Raw genomic sequence first — 19,856 nt, 5'->3', positions numbered from 1 at the left:
CTTTCACCCTCATGCACTATTTCCAATATTATATAAATATTATTTATTTTACAATCTTCATTATTAATTAAAACGTTGGAACTTACCACATAAAACGTATTTAGTAGTATCAGTTTAATATGTTGTTTATTTGATTAGCTATAGTCTGTGTTTAATTTTCTACAGAAAATATTGTATAATTAGACCTTCTGTAATTTAGTCATAATTTGTAAATTTTCTTATTTAATTTTTCATATGTAAGAGTACAATACTAATACTTTTAACATACGTGATTTACTCTTAGGTTATCGACTAAAGATATTTATGTACACGGTGACACGAACACTGATATAATAGGGATATGATGATATGTAAAATTTCTAAAATATAGGACACGGGGATACGGATCTATATATTATATAATTATAAATTATATAAATTCACAATAAAGATTTATGTGCACAAGTATGTTCTAGATTATTTTTTGGAGCAAAAAGATTTTTTTCATGACTGGTTCACAAGAATTTGTTTCTTATTTTTATAATCATAATAATAATTTATATAATAAAAATTTGAATTTTTAGAAAATTAATGTATTTTTCCTTTTTAAAAGTGTGTTATGAGTGTATTAGAATTGTCAGAAATCTAACAAATACTTTTTGAATTGAACATTTTACGAATACGTATTCTACATGTGTCGTTCGTATGAGTGTCGGTGTCCGATACACACCATTTAAAAGGAGTGTTTAAGCTTCATAAGATGTTATTTATGTTTAAGCTATAGTGTTGAATATATGGTTATTAGGTGAGGGTGTAGAAAATAAAAACAGGTGACTTGGTTTTAGTGTTGGGCTTTAGCTGGAAAAAAAAAAGTAAGAAAAGGAGTTAGCTCAGTGAATATACGCTTTATTCATTTTCTATACAAAGAGATTGTTGTTTAACAAATTAACTATATCTATTCGTTAAACACAATATTAAGATTAATAAATATTTAATTAGAAATTCATGAATACTAAAGATGAATAAACTAAATTGGAAAATTTGAAAATAATAAAAAAAGTTTATTTAAGAGAAAGGAATATATTTTACTGTTACAATATGTTGCTAACAATTTTTACAAACTGTTGCATATTGAATATAATTAAATTCATAAATAAAATAATCAAATTATTAATAATTTTATTTTAAACTTAAAAATTTCACTCCTTAAAAAAGGGAAAAAAAGTTGCAAAACAAATTTAGAAAAAAACATTGTGGTTTTGTTGTGTGATTGTGATTTGAATTGAATTATATAATAAACACCAATGGTTAATTACTGCATCTAAAGAATCTAGGGTTTATATGCTGAGAAGAAACAAATAGATCATAAGAGAAAAAAAGCTTCTTTGCAGTTTTCAGAGTTATCAAAATGGCTTCTTCGAGGGATAAGGAACAAGCGCCGCCGCATCACCACCAGCCTCTGTTGAGCAGCCTCGTCGTCCGCCCTTCCCACACTGAGGCCGCCACCGGTGGTCGCGCCGCTGATTTTGAGCCCGGCGAGCTCCACCGCGATCCTCCTCCTCCCTATTCTCGCTCCGATCGATATCCCGACGAACCTGGTTTGTTTCGTCTCTCGTCTCTATTGCCCAGTGATGCGGATAATTGAGTTAGGTTTTTTAAATTTTTGTTTCGGAATATCGACTTGGAAACTGGCTTTGTCGATTTATGTGCCTTTCTGCTGTTGAATTGGTTTGTGAAAATTTGGTGAGTTTGTGACATGTTTGGTTATGTTGTTCCATTGAGCTATATACATCGTTTTCAACTCGGCGGAAGGGCGATGTGTGATCCATGTAAGCCATTCTCACCCAGTGGGACAGGGCTTTGCTGTAGTGTATATATTGTTTTCCCTTTTTGTTGCGCCTTAAAATCTAAAACCTTGTATATATTAGGCATTGAAATGGGATCCGATTGGATTTTTAACTTGAATATCGATAACACAGATCATTTAGCCATTTGTTCACTGATAACGACAAAATGTGAGAATAATCGAAAATGCTTTTTATTGTTGTAGTTCTAAGTTTTGAAGTGCATGTTTAGTTTAATTGAATTTGGAGGAAGCCTGATTTCTAAGTTTTTTTTTTTGGGAAATAAGCATTTTTTCTCAGAATTAAATCCCAACCAACGTCAGTGAAGTTTATTTTGGTGGAATCTTAATTTTGATGTTGAATTGGTCATTTTGAATTTGTTATATTTGATTTTTTTGGGGTTTGGTGAGATGAAAACTGCTATTACGTGTTTTGTTTCTCTTTTTTGCTTTTCACCTACTGTATTTATACAGATGTGAGTTTTTTTGTCAGATCTTTCTGTGTATTCATTGTGTACTTGCCCACGTATGGCTCTCCTATCGATTATGGAGTGTCTACAGTGAATAAACTTTGCATTTATGTGTTACAGCTCTGATGTTGCGTGCAAGATCTTGGGCCTTCAGGAAGGCATGTTACCATGAACTCCGCTATGGATCATGTTCTGAGATTTTTATAATATAAAAGGGTTAATAATGAGTTGGATGATTGAAATAGTTCATTCTACACAAACTTGTGGGGGCTTTTGCAGCACAGAATCTGTTGCATGGGTTCTCATTTGCCTAGTTGAGTCACGGTCATGTGTTTGGTTTGGGATTTCTGTCAAAGTTAAGATAATGCCGAGTTTAAAGCAATCTGAGGTACAATTTGAAGTTATTGACAGACAAGGTACAGTGTGGGCAATGTGCTAGAACATCAATATGGTTACAGGATTGGTAGGGGGCTGAAACTGACCACATTGTTTTTTGGTGAATAGCTTATGGTTATAAGCTATCTTGGCTGGTATATCCGGCTCTGCCACAAGACGTGTTTATGGGGGTGGGTGAATTTCTAATTTGATATTCTTGGGGAAGCTGACCTGACGTTTTGGAAAGATAATGTTTACTGGTGATAACTTCCTAGTGTTATTGGTTATATTTGGTTTGTGTTATTGGACTCCTGGTTATTCCATTTCCAGATATTGGGTTACTTCTGGAATAGCCGTTGCAATGATTGTTTTTTGCTGCTGGTTGTATTTTAGTTTCTATGGGTTTTTCTTCTTTGGTTGCTTGGTTAGGAGTAATTCTGATGGTTCTTTGTTGACAACACGGAAGGCTGCTTTCCAGAAATAGTAATATTTCACAAGTGAAGTTTAGGGACATCTGTAATCAAATTGTTGTATAGCTTCTGTAGGAGACCGAAACTGCCTATTAAAAATCGGTTTTGTTGAATAACATGCAGTTATAGCCAATGCTTGGCTGGTATTTCTAGGTTCTGCCACAAGACATGTTTGTGGGTGGGTGGATTTCTTATTTGCTACTTTTGCAGGAGCTGGCCTTACATTTCAGAAAGACAACGTGTACTGATGATAACTTCATAGTATTATTGGTTATATTTGGTTATTTTGCTATTGAACTCCTGGTTATTCCAATTCCAGATTGCAATGATTGTTTTTGGCTGGTGGTTATCATTTTAGTTTCCATGGGTTTTTCTTCATTGGGTGGTTAATTAGGGATGATTCAGATTGTTCTTTATTTACAACATGGAAGGCTTCTTTCCTGTGTAGTAATTCCACAATTGAAGTTTAAGAACTTCTGTTATCTCATGGTTGCATAGCTTCTGCTGAATCCTTAGTATTTTTTTCATGTTGATCCATTGTTTGAATTGAGGACACCAACATTGTACAGAAAAGGGATGCATATCTTCTTAGGAATACACTTTTTGTCCAATTTCTTTCTCCTGTTGTTTTGAAGTTACCTGGGGGCATAGTATATCCCGAAAAAGGGTGAATTGGTTGCTGGCATCATTGTAGATGGCTTCAATGGGGTTTATTTGCCTGTGCCATTCTTCTTCTGTATGATGTTCTGCAAACTGCTCAGCTATATTGCTCAAATCTTCTTTTGGCTGTCATAGCATACTAATAGAAATGGTTCCAAAAAGAGTCCAGCAAGTGGTTGATTGGAGCAAGGCATTAAAGTTTGTGATTATTCACACGCTGGTGGTGTGTTGGTGGTTATATCCTCGTGGCACACATTTTGATCCTGTGCTCCTGAGTTTAATAACTTTCCAAAGGGTGAAATGACGTTGGTTCTCATTTATCGTGATTCATTTGGATTTGTTTTATTAGGGTTAGTGCACACCTTTAACCAAGTTTTGAATGTACCGCAGTGCCTAGGTTGTTACTCTGAAATTTGAATTTGGATTTGATATTTCAGATTGTTAGGTTCCATGATTTGTTGTTTATTTAACTATATTTTGGTAGCATTCGGAGATGGAAAGAATTGGTATCAGCAATATAAAGGAAGTAACTTATTAGTGGAAAACCATGCTCATAGAACTTGTTTGCTTTAGGGTAATATGGATCTGCTGTTTGGGAAGTGACATTGAAGGTGTTATGATCTAAACTTCCTGCGCTCTTCACACTTTTTAATTTTCATATCTATGAGGAGGAGGAGCCCTGTGTGGGGATAGCCTTCCCCTTTGGAATATCAAACTGATTATGACAGTTGCATGATCACAATATTATTGGATTCTACTGTAGATTGCAATGCTGAATTTTCCCACAATTCCTGTAAGTCACTTATTCTCAAACTTCGCTCTTTGTTTTCCCAGGATATAGAATTCGTGCAGGTTCTTCATCTCCAGTCCACCGTAGAGAGGCAGATCACCGTTTTGGTTCTGATTATAATTACCTATCACGAAGCCGTGGATATGGTGGCGGGAGAGATCCAGGAAGATATAGAGACCCTTCACCTCCGTATGGTCGAGGTAGGGTAGGTGGCAGGCCAATGGGTAGAGCTTTGGATGGGCATGGCTTTGTTTCTGGACTTGCTAGAGGTGAAGGCAATGGTAGAAATAATCCCAATGTGCGTCCTAGAGAGGGAGACTGGATCTGTCCCGATCTCATGTAAGTGTGCAATTCTTTCTGAATTCTGATTGTGATCTGACTTTCATTATTGGAATTACTTTTGATTGTGATTAGTCAGCTCAAAGTTTTAAAACTTAGAATTCTGGGTTGTTAAATATCCAAAGAGTTAGAGTCATTTTTTGGAGACTGGAGATAATTTCCTCTATTTTGCAGGTGTGGTAATCTTAACTTTGCAAGGCGGGACCATTGTAACAGCTGCAATAGATCTCGCAATGTGCCGGCTAGAAGTCCTCGAAGGGCTTATCATGCACCTCCACCACTTCACGCTCCTCCTAGACGCTATCCCGGACCTCCCATGGACCGCTCTCCTGAAAGGACTTTGAATGGCTTTAGATCACCTCCTCGTGGGCTGGCAAGGGATGGCCCTAGAGAGTATGGCTCTGCTGCCCTGCCACCCCTCAGGCAAGAAAGCAGGTTTCCAGACCCCCATGTCCGTAGAGAGCGAATGGATTACATAGAAGATCCCTACAGGGGGAGAAACAAGTTTGACAGACCACCTCCACTGGACTGGGATAACAGAGACCGTGGAAGAGATGGCTTCCCTGATGAAAGGAAAGCATTTGAAAGGAGGCCACTGTCACCCCCTGCACCTCTTATGCCTTCCCTTCCTCACCACCGGAACGGTCGGTGGGCTCGTGATGTGAGAGAGAGAAGCCGCTCTCCGATAAGAGGTGGCCTACCACCTAAAGATTATCGTCGAGATACATTTGTCAGCCGTGGAAGAGATGATAGGCGTGGTATGGGAAGGGATAGAATTGGAGGAATGTATTAGTTGCGGGTGTTTTATGTACTTTGTGATGTAACTAATATTAGCTTCTGTACTTTGTGGAGACGAAGAATTTTTAGTTCTGGATCTTCTGAATGTTTTTGAGTTTATCGGTTTGTTTGATTCTCCTTGATCTTCTGCCTCAGATTTGTCACTGTTTGATAGTGGTGAGAACATATTTTTTTGACTCCAAATTTTGGGTGAGAATATTCTCTTCGTGCTTGTCTGTGTTTGCCTAGTGAAAAATAGATGTGCTTGGAAATATGTTAGAATGACGATCAACAGAATAATTGTATTTTTTTTAATGAAGTTGAGGATTGTTCAGTTAGAAACTATATACAGACTTTGATCTCTTACAAAATTCAGTTTGTTGTAAACATGTTATTGAAGGCTATAAAGAAAAAATCGAATTTAAAATTGACTTTTAAAAAAGTCTGGTTTAATTCCACCATCTGAACTGAACCGAGGGTTTAAACCAGCTTAAGGTGTCAATTCCCTTATTCTATATTTCTCACTCTATATAACATACGATGATAAATTTCAATATTAACGTTCTCTTCAACAATTTGAATTCGTCATACGTTTATATTTTCACATTACCAAATTCATAAAACAATTTTAGAGTGTTCAGAAAACGTAATCCGAAATAATATAACCTCCTAGAGAATTTTAAAACTTTTTAGAGAATTCAAATAGATTTTCATTTCAATTTTCTTTTTAATTTTTCAAATGTTTTATTTAAACAAGACAATTTAGATTTTCAAATGTTTTAATTAAGTTTATTGGATTTTAATTTCTCTAGGATAAAGTATTTTAATTCCTACTAAATACAAAAATTAATAGAAATTTTAATTTTTGTGAGTAATTTCACTAAGTTTCATGTATTGTTAGTTTAATTTACTCTTTAATTCTTCCACATGCCAATCATGTTAAATCAGAGAAGAAGAAAAAACATGGGGAAAGGAATTATACTATTACAATAAACTAATTTTGAAATCTCATGTCCCCAAAAAATGTACCACCACCAAAGCTTTGTATAATATAAACTCTACTATTTCTTTCACCCTATTATTTGTCTCACGCCAAATATAGAGGCAGCAGAAGGAATTAAAATGCACACAAGAACCAAAACCACTCAATTGTATGTGCATGCATTCTCTTTTAGTTTGATGGGTCCATTGTTGTGGGAATCAATAGCCACTGAGCAAGACACATGCCTTCTATGTTTGGACCTCACCAACTTCCCAACAACATTCCCTATTGATCTGATTTCAAAGACAAGAGTCAATGGTACTTTTCCATTGTCCACCAAGCCAGTTAAACTTGCACCAGCACCATACAAAGGAACCTTGCTTCCTTGCAGATTCACAGACACAGTTCGTGTACCCTTTCTTGGTAGATATTGCTTCTTCACCTGCACCAATCATGGAGTTTAAAAGTTAAGAGTGGTGGCCATTATCAACATTTGAAGCAGAAGTATATAGCATTACTCTCAAACCAACCCTTCTCAATCAAAGAGTAGTGGCCTTTATTTTCTTACCTCACCAGTTGCAACTGTAATCTCTGAATACATAAGATTTACTTCCTTAGAGCTCACATGAATGCCAAAAAACGTTGCAGGGTTATGCATTTTAATTCTCACTGAGCAATTTACTGTCAGCATCTTGGTTGGTACTCCTGTAGTGTCTGACCCTTCTCCGAAGTAGAAGTTGTGCACTGTCAAACTCTGCAAAGAATAGGTTTCATTGAATTGAAAGTTCATTAATAACTTGTGGTAGATATATGGACATGAATAATAAAAGCATATTAGTTCGAGCTCCAAATAACACTGAATTTATTTTTCACTTCACATCAGTAACCTATAAGGGTATATAATGAAGATTAAAATTTTGAATAAGGCACTTATTATGAGTATGTGGAACAAGCAATTCTAAATTAGCAGGAAAAGTTTAAAAAAAATGAATGAACAAAGAATCACTTGCATAATCTTGAACTCAATCAATGTCCTTGTGTAAATATAATTCTCACAATCTCAACTTCTACTTTATCTTCTCTTCTCCCCAATGTCTATTTTTCTTAAAAAATATAAATGTTGTATTAGACTAATACCTTTACAAGTGTGCAGCAAACAAGTAAACATCACTGAAACTAAATGATGACATAAAACCTATATACAGAATTTCTTTCACAAAATCAACTGGGGTGACTTTTTGTCCCAAACAATCTCCTTGGACTATATGCTATGAGACTATGACTTTTAACCATTAAGGATATCTATCTTGTTTTACATGTGTCCTCCTTAAAAAATAGTTCTGTTTAAAGCATATCAGACACTAAACATTAGTATCTCTTCTAACAAATGATTAGTCTATTATCATGTTACAAGAGACTAATACTTCTGTTAGAGTGAACCCCTTTTGGTCCCAAACCCTGCTGCAAAATATATACGACAATCGATTCATTCTACTAACTACATTAGACAAACATTAACAGATCTATTCTCTAACTAACACGAAAAAAGAGAGTATATATTATTAATAAACTATAATACACTCGTTCAAAGTCAACCATGCATTTATTTACTGAATTTAAAAATAAATTAAAGCAAGTGGCAATATTCTTGAATATAAAGAGAAAAGCACCGACCATCGCTGTACCTTAACACTGACACGAACTTTGAAAACCTTGGCAGCCCCAGCAATGATAAAACAAAACACAGTGAAAATCAAGGCAAACCCAACAACCCCAACGAAGATCTGAGTCCTCCTAGACAACCCTTTTCTCTCCTCGTCTTCCTCTTCCTCGATCACCTTGCAATCCGGCAACCCTTTCTCGCCGCCATGTTTGCGGTTCCCTTTCCTCCCCCACGTGGCAATGTTGAAGGACCCCGACACCCTGCTCGAAGAGGACGCCCTGGAGTGGTGGCCGAAGGAGTGGTGCGAGGGGGAGTCCGTGGGGCTGTTAAACGCCGGCGTCGCGTGCATCGTCGAGGACTTGTCGCCGTCGTGGGAGTCGCGCGAGGGACTCTGCACGTAGTACACGGCGCGTTTCGGCGACGATGACGTGTCCATGCTCGTGACATCGGAATCGGTCTTCGCGTGCATCATGGAGGTGAACTGAGAAAACGACCCAGATGAAATTCCGGCACCAAGATGGGAAATTTAAGTGTGCCCGGATGAGGGAATCGGAAAGTGTTGACAGAAAAAGTTGTGGGTAGGGAAGAATGTGGTGGATTGAATGCTGCAGAGGAAAAAGGTGAAGAATTTGGGTGATGGGGAAAGTGAGAGAGACACATAAGAAGAGGGTTTAGTGAGTGAGACGTGAATCATTCACAGCTGTTGGTTTAAGGATGTTTGTGCTGTGAGGTGTGTCGTGTGGGATACAGATACAGACAGTATTTGCAGAAAGAATTTCATAACTGAATACGACGACGTCTCGTGCTTTTCAGATACACAACTTCCATGTACCACTGTCACTCCACCTTCTCTGTTCTGTTCATTCCTAATACTCTTCTAGTAAATGTTACATCAGTTTGGAAAAATATATCTAATTAAAAAAATATTTATTGAATTTTTAATAATTTTAGTACAATTTTAATATAATTTAAAATATATATATATATTAATTTTTAAAAAATTTAAATTTATTGTATAAACTTTTAATATAATTATAAAAATAATTTATTATTTAAATCAGTCAAAAAAAATATGTAAAAAATAAATTAAAACATACTTCTTCACATAGATATTTATTGTTAATTTATTATATAATATATAAATTTGTGTTCATGTATCTTATATTTTAGAAATTATACATATATGTATTTGTATTCATGTCGTATTAGTACTTATGTCAGTGTTTAGGATAAATAGATTCTTCTTCATTTCTTCAATTTAAAAATACAAAAAGTATAATACACTCTTAAAGAAATACTTAATTAATATAAATTTAGAAGAAAAAACCTTTTTAATATAAAACTAATATGATGAGAATGCTTAAGAGGATTTATTAATGCTAAACACAGATACATAATTTTTTAGCATTGGAGTATATGAGCTGGTGTTGCTTACATTCTCTCACATATTTTATATATATATATATATAATAGTATTAATCTAAAATTATTTTATTTCTGATTGATGTAGATAAAACTGCAGGATTAATTAATCAAGATCTATGTTTGATTTGGTTATTAGAAACGTTGAACGTTTCCTATGAGCTTATTCAACCAGATTAAAAAAAAAATGAACAAATACTTATGGAATTTTAGGATCTTAATCAGTACTAATAGAATTTTTTTTTCCAGTGATGTCGGTCTTGTTGTTGACTCTAATTTTATATGAATTCCTGAATTAATATATATTATTATTTTGTTTAAAATTTTAACATGATTAATTTTGTTAACCTAATTCAATCTAACAATGACATGGTCATTTTTATATTCTAGGTCAAATCTTTTTAAATAAAATTATTAGTGTCTATTATCTCATTTATGTTGAGTGTTTCCCCTGCTAAACTCTTCATGCAGATGAAAATACGAGTGAAGTTTTTGTATACAGATGAAAATATGGGTGAAGTTGTTGTTAGCATGTAGTGACATGAGCAGATATGTGAGTGAGTAAAAAACATGGATGTTGGTTTTTTTTCTTCCTGAGATGTGGAGAAATCATGAAAATGTTAGAATGAGAGCTTTGTGGAACATCGTTTGTCCTGTTTGTCCATGATGTAATAGGCTTAGACACTTTTTTTAAATGAATTTATCCGTGTCGGACATATGTATCGGTGGAGACACTCGTACGACATTCGTAGGACACTTATTGGTTAAGTGTTCAATTTAAAAAATATTTGTTGTATTTTTGAAAATTCTAACACGGTTCTAACACAATTTTAAAAGGTATAAATACAATAATTTTCTAAAAACTCAAATTTATTGTATAAATTTTTATTATAATTATAAAAATAAGGAACAAATCCTTTTGAACCAATCATGAAAAATATCTTCCTACATGATCACGTAGCTGTATTTGTTATATCTCTGTATTTATGCTAGAGTCAAACACATGATCCAGTAAAAAAAAAAAAACAGATTTGAAGCAAAGATATTATATGTTCAAAATAATCATTATCTAGTGTCTTTGAAAATTTTTATAGTCTATTATGAGACTGATCATTGATCATGGTGGTTTTTTTAATTTATAATTGATTATGAGTACATGTTAATATTAATGGTAACTCATGTTTACATAAGTGGATGACCCCAAAAATGATTTTTTTTATAACTTTATTAAATGAAGATATTGTATTTTTTTAAAGGGTAATCAAGTGTTATGATTATCCTTTATTAATGATATATTAATTTCATGTTAATATTAAATGGTGATGATGGTGACCCATATTTACAAATGTAGTGACCATAGGGTTTTGTATTATCAATTGTAAGATAAAATTAACCAAATTAATGACTTTTTAAATCATACATATTTCAATGTATGATTAGTATTATTTTTTGAAACATTATTATAACATCAGATTTTTTTCCATATGAATTGTACCATAATCTGGTTATAATATCCAACATGTTACATAATTCATATTTTTTTCAAAATAATTTATTGGATAGTATCAAAAATAATATTTTAATTATAAAAAACTAAAACACACAAATAAATAAATTATATTATTTTAAATTATTTTTAAATATGATTTTATAGTCTTATTTTATTATCAATTAAAAAATAAAATTTCAATTATATTTATCAGTAACAAACTTTTATAAATTTTTTTTTTATTTTTCTTCACTTTTTTTCTTTATTTAACTTAATCCATACAATACCAATTTTGTCACATATTCCCCTCAAATTCAGTATTATCCTTTAAAACTTACTAATTTTGTGGTGCAATATTATCTTAGAATGTGTTTGAATAGGTTAAAGTCTCTTAGTTGAAATTAAGATGGCTATGGCAGTGACTTAGACTTTGTTTATAGAATCAATGTTAAAACCTCAAATCTCTGTTAGTTATATAAATTACTCCTCAAATTTAAAATGATATGAAACTCTTCTTAGATATAATTAAACTAAGACTATATGATTATTTAATGTGTACTTTACAATATAAATTTTAAGATAACTAATATTAATACCCTACAAATATGTTATTTTCAGGTTAATAAGTTACATTATTAACGTCCAAACATTTAAAAATCATATTTACAATAATATACACAATTAGACAAGACTAAAATAATGTTATCCATAACTCGAACTTGGTTTTAAAATACAACGGATTTAATTTTCAAAAATAATTTCATTAAAAGTTTATTTAAACAAGGGTGGGTTGGCAAGATAGATTAAGTCAAATCATTCATAAAAAAACAACATTTTAGAATAGAATAATTCAAAGAAATTAATTAAAATATATTAATAATTTAAATTTATTTATTCATACAATCACATATAATTATATATGATATTTTTTTAAACATGTTATTTAGTACTCTCACCATAAATGTATGTTCTTGAGTTTCTTATGTTAAATTAATAGTCCTTTTAACTATTTAAAGTTTATTTTACAATATTCCAATATATAAGTAAAAGTAATAGATAAAATACAGATACAGATTAAAGAATAATTATAAAAGTTAAAAGATGCTTTTATCCAAATTTGTTTACATAAGGTTTTCTTTACAAGTTGGTTGTGTGAACTTATTTTGAAAAAATAATTTTTTTCTAAACATGCATTAAATTAAAAACAAATGCATAAAAGTTAAATGTGAGTTGAGAGCATAATTATGACACAAAAGCTAATTTAAATTGAAGTGAGAAAAGTAAAATTTCAGTAATAACTATAGTATTGGTTTTTGTTCAACAAATGATACTTACCTCTTGGGAAAAACCATGAAAAGATAATAATCAAAAGGGAAAAAATTTAGCAGAAGAAAAATCAGTTCATGAAAGAAAAACTGACCAAGAACAGAACAAACATTTCAAAAACTAACAATGAATGATCAATTTCACAATAAGCTTCAAAAATGCATATAAAGATTCACAACTATGATCTCAAAAGTAGAAATGTTGGCTTCATAGAGAAGATTAGATGAATCCACATTGAACAACTTCAGACATATGCTTGTCTAGTTTCAATCATGTAATCATCAGCCAAACAAACCAACAAACATGTGATGTGCATATCAAACACCAGAGACAAACCTCAGCAAAACAAAAACATCCAATTTTTTGTGAAAACTGAAAGAGGATACATTGAAAAGAATGAAAACTGCTTTGAACAGAAAAGGGACTCAGAATATATCAGATTGGTCGGCAAGGCCCAATTAGGGCTATTACGACGAACGAGACCTTTGATGAAAATCGTCACTGTCCCTTTTTGTGTTTCAAATGCTAAGAAACAGAGCATGTCCATATAACAAAAAATGGAAGCAGAAACATGAACCCCAGAAGCTGAAGAACGAAGAAAGGGATAAAAAAACCTACTTTACAGAGGGAATGATAAAACCCAGAACGCGAACAGCTTGAGAAATAGGTTTCAACCTGCAATTCCAAATCCTAGAGCTAGGGTTTTAAAGAGTAACTTTGGGCCTTTTGAGAACAGGCTTTTGTACCCTTTTCAAAAAAGAGAAATTTGGGATTGTTGTACAAATAAAATTAAAAAAAATATAAGAGTGGTGATAATCAAAATTATGTTCACAACATAGTCAAAACTGTTTTTAAAGAAATAAGTCAATTATACAAAAATTCAGTTGTGAATTCATTCTTTTATGTTTTAACCTTAGTTAAATTATTAGTTTATGATAGCATTAAAAATATTGTTAAAAATAACCATGGTTGTTCTTCTATGTTTGCACATTTGTATTTGTGATTTTTTAAGTATAAGATTTAAATAAGTATAAAAAAAATTGAGATACTCAATCCTTTTATATCCAATACTAATTTAAAATATTTATTTAGTGAAAGATAAGAGATGAAGAGAGAAAATGTTATTATTACATGTTATTATTATTTTAAAATTTTAATAAGTTTTACTAATTTTTAGTATGGAATTTATATTTTCACATATTACTTTTTTGTAGTTATTTAAATTTTAACGCAATATATTGAAGAAGATTTAATAAAAAAGAAATATATAATATATAAGTTAAAAGTAGCAATTTGGTATATATCTTAATGTATGCATAAACATTCTGTTGCAACCTAAAAAAGATAAGATTATTTTAATCGATAATTTATAACTTTTTTTACAATGATGATAATTTATAATTTAGAAATATTTGGGATACCTGATAAAAAATAAAGGCACATGTATTGTTAGAGCATCAAGTAACATTTGTTTAGCATGTTTATTCTTTTTTTTTATGCTTTTCACACAAAAGTGACTACAATCTAGAAAACTCCTCTTTTTTGAAATTACATTGAATGGCAATTTATTTAAAAAAAAATAGCTTCAAAAGATTCATTAGAGGACTATATAAACTTCTGCAGATACACCCTTGTATTGGCACACTGAAAATTACAGCACAAAAACTTTTAACTTTTAAATTTGACTTTGGTGCAAAGTAAAGCTTAATAATTTACAGTCTGCTAAGGAGGTTTGGTAGCAGATTCATTAGTTAGTTGGTTAATGATAGCAGCATAGAAAGAAACACTACATTAAGTTGAAAGTCATCAATTAATAAGCACTGCAAAAATGAATTGCTATAACAAGTGGAAAACCAGTACATTATACACAGGTAAAAATGAACATCTATGCCCTTCACTCTTAGCTTCTGATGATTCTACTTATTTCCCCTGGTATGGTGCGTGAATCAATCGTTGATAGGATTTGTGGCATTGACATGCCTCCCGAAACAACAATTTCTGAAGATTTGAAACGAATTCAAGCATATGATGAAACTAGAGAGGAATGAATTATTTTATGACCATAACAATGAAAATGATAATGATGGTGAAATAATTTCTGCAATTTCCAAACAAGTTCAAGCATTCGGTAAAACTAGAATGGAACCAATTGTTGTTGTTAATGTTCTCCATCTTCATTATTCATATTATGCCTTTTACCCACTTACATACTTGAAGCATCTAGATATATCTGGTACATTAGAAGTTAGGACTGGAGTGTCATCTAGAAATATGTATAACTATCATTATTTGTTTAGCCCCTATCCTTTTTAGAAGTTATATTCCAAATTTGGAATGCCACATATCTGTTAGTTTAAATTTTGGTGCACCATGAGCACAGAGAGCCACAGAAAGAAAAATCAGCAAACAAACTATCTTTGTAATATTTACATTACCACATTGCAAAATAAATGTCTGCTTTGACTTTCTATAAATAGAGACTTTAAGTAGTAATGAAAAAATAACTCACCAATTCCTTCACGAACGGACAGGTTTGGTCTAATGACATCATTGGTGCTGACAAGAAATATATCACCGATATAAAGATGATTTGTAGGAACATAAACACAACATAACTGCTCATCTCCAGAATAGTTCTGTAAAAAGAATATTATTAAAAAAGATTAATTTCAACATGCAATGCTGCGCAAAATCTTCAAAAACACATGTAATCATCAACGGTTGACCATAAACTAGTTCCATCAAAGTCAAATCATTGTATGCTTAGCTTTATGAAAACTTTACTTTTAGCTTATGTATATACTGGTTTGGATAATCTTGTTTGTGTAATAAAGATTAGCATCCTATCACTATCGGAAAGCCTGAAGCAGTAAAATAAGTCAACACAATTCTTTACTAAACTGCTACATCACCATCAGAAAATAATTAAAATTACACAACGAGTAACATTTAAACTACTAATTAAAGTAGTAACTGCCGGGAACCATAATGAGAATCTGACCAAACATTGATGCAAGTAAATGTTCTGAACCTAAAATCTACCAAACACTGAAGTTTTATACAGACCTGAAGGGTAACAAAAGAGGTGATAAATCCAAATGCATATTCTCCAATACGTGGATGCCGAATGATGGCTACTTCTTTGAATGCTTGTGTATTTTGATCTGTGAAAATATGCATGTTAGCATAAGCTGTTCTCGTCCAATATTTCATTCATACCATTATCACAATCAAATCAAGAGTTAGATATTAGCGAACACACACCTGGAGAGATAGCTGCACTAATCTGCTTGGAGGCATTATAAATATGACGAACAAGTGGCATTCGCTTGATAAACCACTCCCCAAGACCCAAGACAGATGCACCCAACCATGATGACATGAAAACCCCAACCAAGAAGATGAAAGTTATGGAAGTTATGAATCCAAGACCTGACCAAAGATTAGCCAATAATGTCAACATGTTGTAAAAAAATAGTTTTGTTGCACTATTGGACACTTCAGCTTTAAATAGTCCAAGCTACTCCAAGGAAAAAAATAAAGACCAAAATTAATATTATTAATATAAAATCATTTAATAATAAGTAGCCATAATTTTAACAGCTTTTAGTGAAAAATATATGATTTTCTCAGGAAAGCCCTGCCACAAGACAAAATAAGCTGCTCAAGCCAAAAATTGAACTTTGTTATAATCTTTACATCAGTAAAGGTTAATTGTGAAATACCATAAAACATAAGCACTTACCAAAAATATCAATTCCAAGTTGAGCATAGATAGGAGAGAAAAATCCATCCACAAAATGAATAAACCACCATGTTACATAGAAGGTGATAGCGATTGGAAAGAGAATGACACTGCAAAAGAACTAGCAGTGAGATATCACCAATTAAACAACAAAGAAACGAAGGACCTAGAGAATTCGAAAAGGACAAAGAGAGCAATGATCCAAACAAAAAGGTAACCAATCATAATTCAGCAAATCATATTGCAAGCAGAAAATAGTATACTGGACAAGAACAAATATTCTTCCAGGATCAAGTATCCACTATTAAATCATCATTGATGACTTAAAGTCTATCTAGTTCTACATCGTCTTATCCTTTCAATTTAAATCAAAGTGATGAGATAGGAATGAGATTGTTACATATTTTTGTCATACTATGTTGAGAATTCTTGTAAAAGAGTGCATGACAGTAACTGGTGTCCAGAAAATGATTTGGAGATTTATAGTCTCTAAAGAACCTGAGATTTTCATTCATATAGGATTTGCAAATTAAAAAAAAATATATATCAGTTGAACTCTTTGAATACTACTTGGAATATATACTCTCCCCTAACATGCTTCGTAACTTTTCGTTTGTAATGCAACACCATAAACAACAAGATATGCGAAAGGAAAATTCATTCAGCAAAAAATACACAAGATCATATCCAAGAGCATGCAATACATATCATATAACCATGCTTATCAAGATGTTGGACAGAAGAACTACGCACCATCCTGACATGAACTTTTTTGATGCCCAGCTTCTAACAACTTTGGAAAAAGTCTACAAAAGACAGAAACAACCAAATAAAATAGCAATATGTCAGACAAATACTTATGAAGGCATAGCAAATTCTCACATGCCAGTTGCAACTAATTCAAACCACAAAAACAAAAAGAGAACATTCATCCCAAATAATGCAACTAAATAATTTCTTGTTACTTACGCAAAACTAAATCATTGCTCCATAATACAGCTTACAATAATTAGCACTAGATAGCTTCACTTCATTCATTGCCAGTTTTGCTACCCCTTTTTTATTTTAAATACAATTTGATTTGATGAATCATGATACAAACTCAGATTAACACCTACTTAAATCTCCATTCCATAGAAGCTACACACTGCTCTTGACAAAGAAACTATTGATTCCCCAATCCCTAAAAGGCTCATCCCAAAAAAACCTCAATTCAAGTCAAGGAAGAAACTTTCAAGTAAATCCCCCAACCCAATACATTCACAAAAGACCAGATTGAGCGAATTGGGGAAAAAAAGAGGAAGCGAAGATGAATTGTAATGGTTAATCGAAAACCCAAATTTGGAGAGGGTAGATAAAGAGATCACCTCACGTCCAGCAAGATGCGAGGAAGACAACGACGAAGAAGAGGACGACGACGGCATGGAGGAAGGGGCGGCAGCGCCTTCGACGGCGGCGACGGGGATGAGAAGCTCTCGATCTCTGTCTCTAGTGGTTATGGCCATGGAGGATTTTTCAGCGCCCATGAAACGACGCCGTTTGAGAAGTGAAAACGCGAAACGCAAAACGCAAAACCTCTTTTCTGAAAATTCTGAAACTCTTCTTTCTCTGTTGTGTCCTTCGGAGAGTTCAAAGCCTCAATTCACATTTGGTCTTCGCTTTCTTTTTTTATTTATTTATGTTTATTTTATTTTCTTAAAATATTTTTTAATTCTATCTGTCTTTTTTGAATATTCCAATCGACTTTATGTGCCAGTCACACTCAGTTCTAATTAAGTCTATATTAAAAAATTTAAATAAAATTTATTATATTTTTTTTCTAATTTGATGTCAACAATCATTTCAGTTGTTAGGTTAATCTATCTATTTCTACTACCATTTTCAGTTCACTACAATGAAAATGTTTTCTTCCTTATAGTGGTTCGTGTCATATGTTCTTCACGTTATTAAAAAAATTATAGTTAAATATGTTTTTTATTCTTATAATTTTATGTTCTTAATATAAATTTTACATCCCATATATATTAATATCTGCAAGATTTTAAACTTATTCCCACAAATTCAAAACAATTGTGAATGAAGTAAATAAATTAATCACACTTACTTAAAGAAATTTGTCTAAAATCCAAGTTATTAGAACTTCAAGAATAAAAACACTTATAAGCTTCTAACTTTAATAACAACTAAAACACTAATTCAAAGAATTTTTTAAAGTTAAGGGAGAGAATCAAAGTTCACAGTTGCTAAAACTAAAAAATATAATAAAAAGTATTACAGAACAAAATATTATAACAAAATAAATGAGTTTATCTATTTTAAAAACTAATAAAATGAATGAGTTTCGTAACTTACTACCTCTTTTAAGGCAAAATTGATCATAAAAAAATATGATAATTGAAGTTGGTTTTATGAAAATGAAGAAAGGACAGAGAATAGGCCAATGGGCCAAAGTTTTACACATAATAATTCAAATGTATAATATTAAAGTAAGTTATTAACGTTAACCACAATATCTTTTGTAAAAAAAATATTAATAATATTAACAAACTGCTGTAAAAATAAAAGTTTTACATATTCACAATGTATTATCTATTAAATAAATGGTTAAATAATTTTTTTCCTAGTTTGATGTCAAATTGATTTTCCATAGTTGAAACTTTATACTCACTGATTATTTGTAATAAAAAAAACTATTTGAATGGTCTTCACAAATTCATGTGTTAAAAAAAATTAAAAAAATAATGGATCAATTTTAATATTTTCGTTATTACAAATATCTAAAAATTCTAAAGTTTAGAATAGAGATAAAAATTAATTTCGCCTTATAATACATAAAAAAAATTTAACCCCTAAATAAATTTCAATTTGATTGGTATCTCACTCATGGTTAATATATATATATATATATATATATATAAAAGTAATATGGCATCATAATGATTAAATTTTCAAAATGCAAATGTAAGTATGTTCTCATTTTTAATTTGATAAAAATGTTTTTAAATATCTTTTTAAATGATAACGATTTATTTTTTAATTTAAGTGATACTGAACTTATTTTATTAGTTTTTTAAATAAAATTTCGGATTTAAGTATTATATATAAAAAATATTGGGAAAAAATGGTTAGTAAAGTTTGTGGTAGAGATTAATCATTGAGAAACCACTAAATAATTTGTATCCATAATATAATTAAAAATAAATACATGCTTAAACATTAAACTCAAAATTATTAGCTATTTTGAAATAATTTCAAATCCGTTAATTCTTTGTACGTTTTAGTATTTGGATAATTTATTTCGTGATAAGAATGCGTAATTGAAATTAGGTTTAGCTAATTACATTAATTAGAAGATAATTTTTTAAAGCATTCAAGTATACAATGAGATGTTAGTGAGTGAGCTAAGGTAAAAAAAAATATAAATGAAATTTAATAAACATAATAATGAATACAAGAAAATCAATAAGTAGCAACCAAATTTAAAGATCAAAAGTATATATTAACTAAATTATTAAATATTAATTTA

At 31.5% G+C, this 19,856-nt stretch overlaps 3 protein-coding genes and 1 pseudogene across 3 annotated transcripts; 1 reads left to right on the top strand and 3 right to left on the bottom strand.

Annotated features, from left to right (window-relative positions):
- Window positions 1-1,219: 1,219 nt before the first annotated feature.
- Window positions 1,220-5,846, top strand: LOC137838094 (uncharacterized). The gene is made up of 3 exons (XM_068647323.1): window positions 1,220-1,577; window positions 4,632-4,926; window positions 5,101-5,846. Exons 1-3 carry the CDS (start codon window positions 1,388-1,390, stop codon window positions 5,717-5,719), a joined length of 1,104 nt encoding a protein of 367 aa, XP_068503424.1. The 5' UTR covers window positions 1,220-1,387; the 3' UTR covers window positions 5,720-5,846.
- Window positions 5,847-6,667: 821 nt separating this feature from the next.
- On the bottom strand, window positions 6,668-9,217 carry LOC137838092 (uncharacterized). The gene is made up of 3 exons (XM_068647320.1): window positions 8,371-9,217; window positions 7,254-7,439; window positions 6,668-7,127 (listed from the first exon to the last, which is right to left on the bottom strand). The coding sequence occupies exons 1-3, from the start codon at window positions 8,818-8,820 to the stop codon at window positions 6,849-6,851; spliced, it is 915 nt and encodes a 304-aa protein (XP_068503421.1). The 5' UTR covers window positions 8,821-9,217; the 3' UTR covers window positions 6,668-6,848.
- Window positions 9,218-13,006: 3,789 nt separating this feature from the next.
- Window positions 13,007-13,092, bottom strand: LOC137838969 (small nucleolar RNA Z43; annotated as a pseudogene).
- A 1,284-nt stretch (window positions 13,093-14,376) lies between these two features.
- On the bottom strand, window positions 14,377-17,982 carry LOC137838090 (protein LIKE COV 1-like). The gene is made up of 7 exons (XM_068647318.1): window positions 17,698-17,982; window positions 17,084-17,136; window positions 16,331-16,440; window positions 15,850-16,017; window positions 15,652-15,749; window positions 15,095-15,221; window positions 14,377-14,583 (listed from the first exon to the last, which is right to left on the bottom strand). The coding sequence occupies exons 1-7, from the start codon at window positions 17,854-17,856 to the stop codon at window positions 14,486-14,488; spliced, it is 813 nt and encodes a 270-aa protein (XP_068503419.1). The 5' UTR covers window positions 17,857-17,982; the 3' UTR covers window positions 14,377-14,485.
- Between the last annotated feature and the right edge of the window lie 1,874 nt (window positions 17,983-19,856).

This window comes from Phaseolus vulgaris, chromosome 4 (assembly GCF_000499845.2).
Source record: "Phaseolus vulgaris cultivar G19833 chromosome 4, P. vulgaris v2.0, whole genome shotgun sequence".
NCBI lineage: Eukaryota > Viridiplantae > Streptophyta > Magnoliopsida > Fabales > Fabaceae > Phaseolus > Phaseolus vulgaris.
The sequence above is the reverse complement of the archived record's forward strand: the minus strand, read 5'-3'. Positions and strand labels throughout refer to the sequence as shown.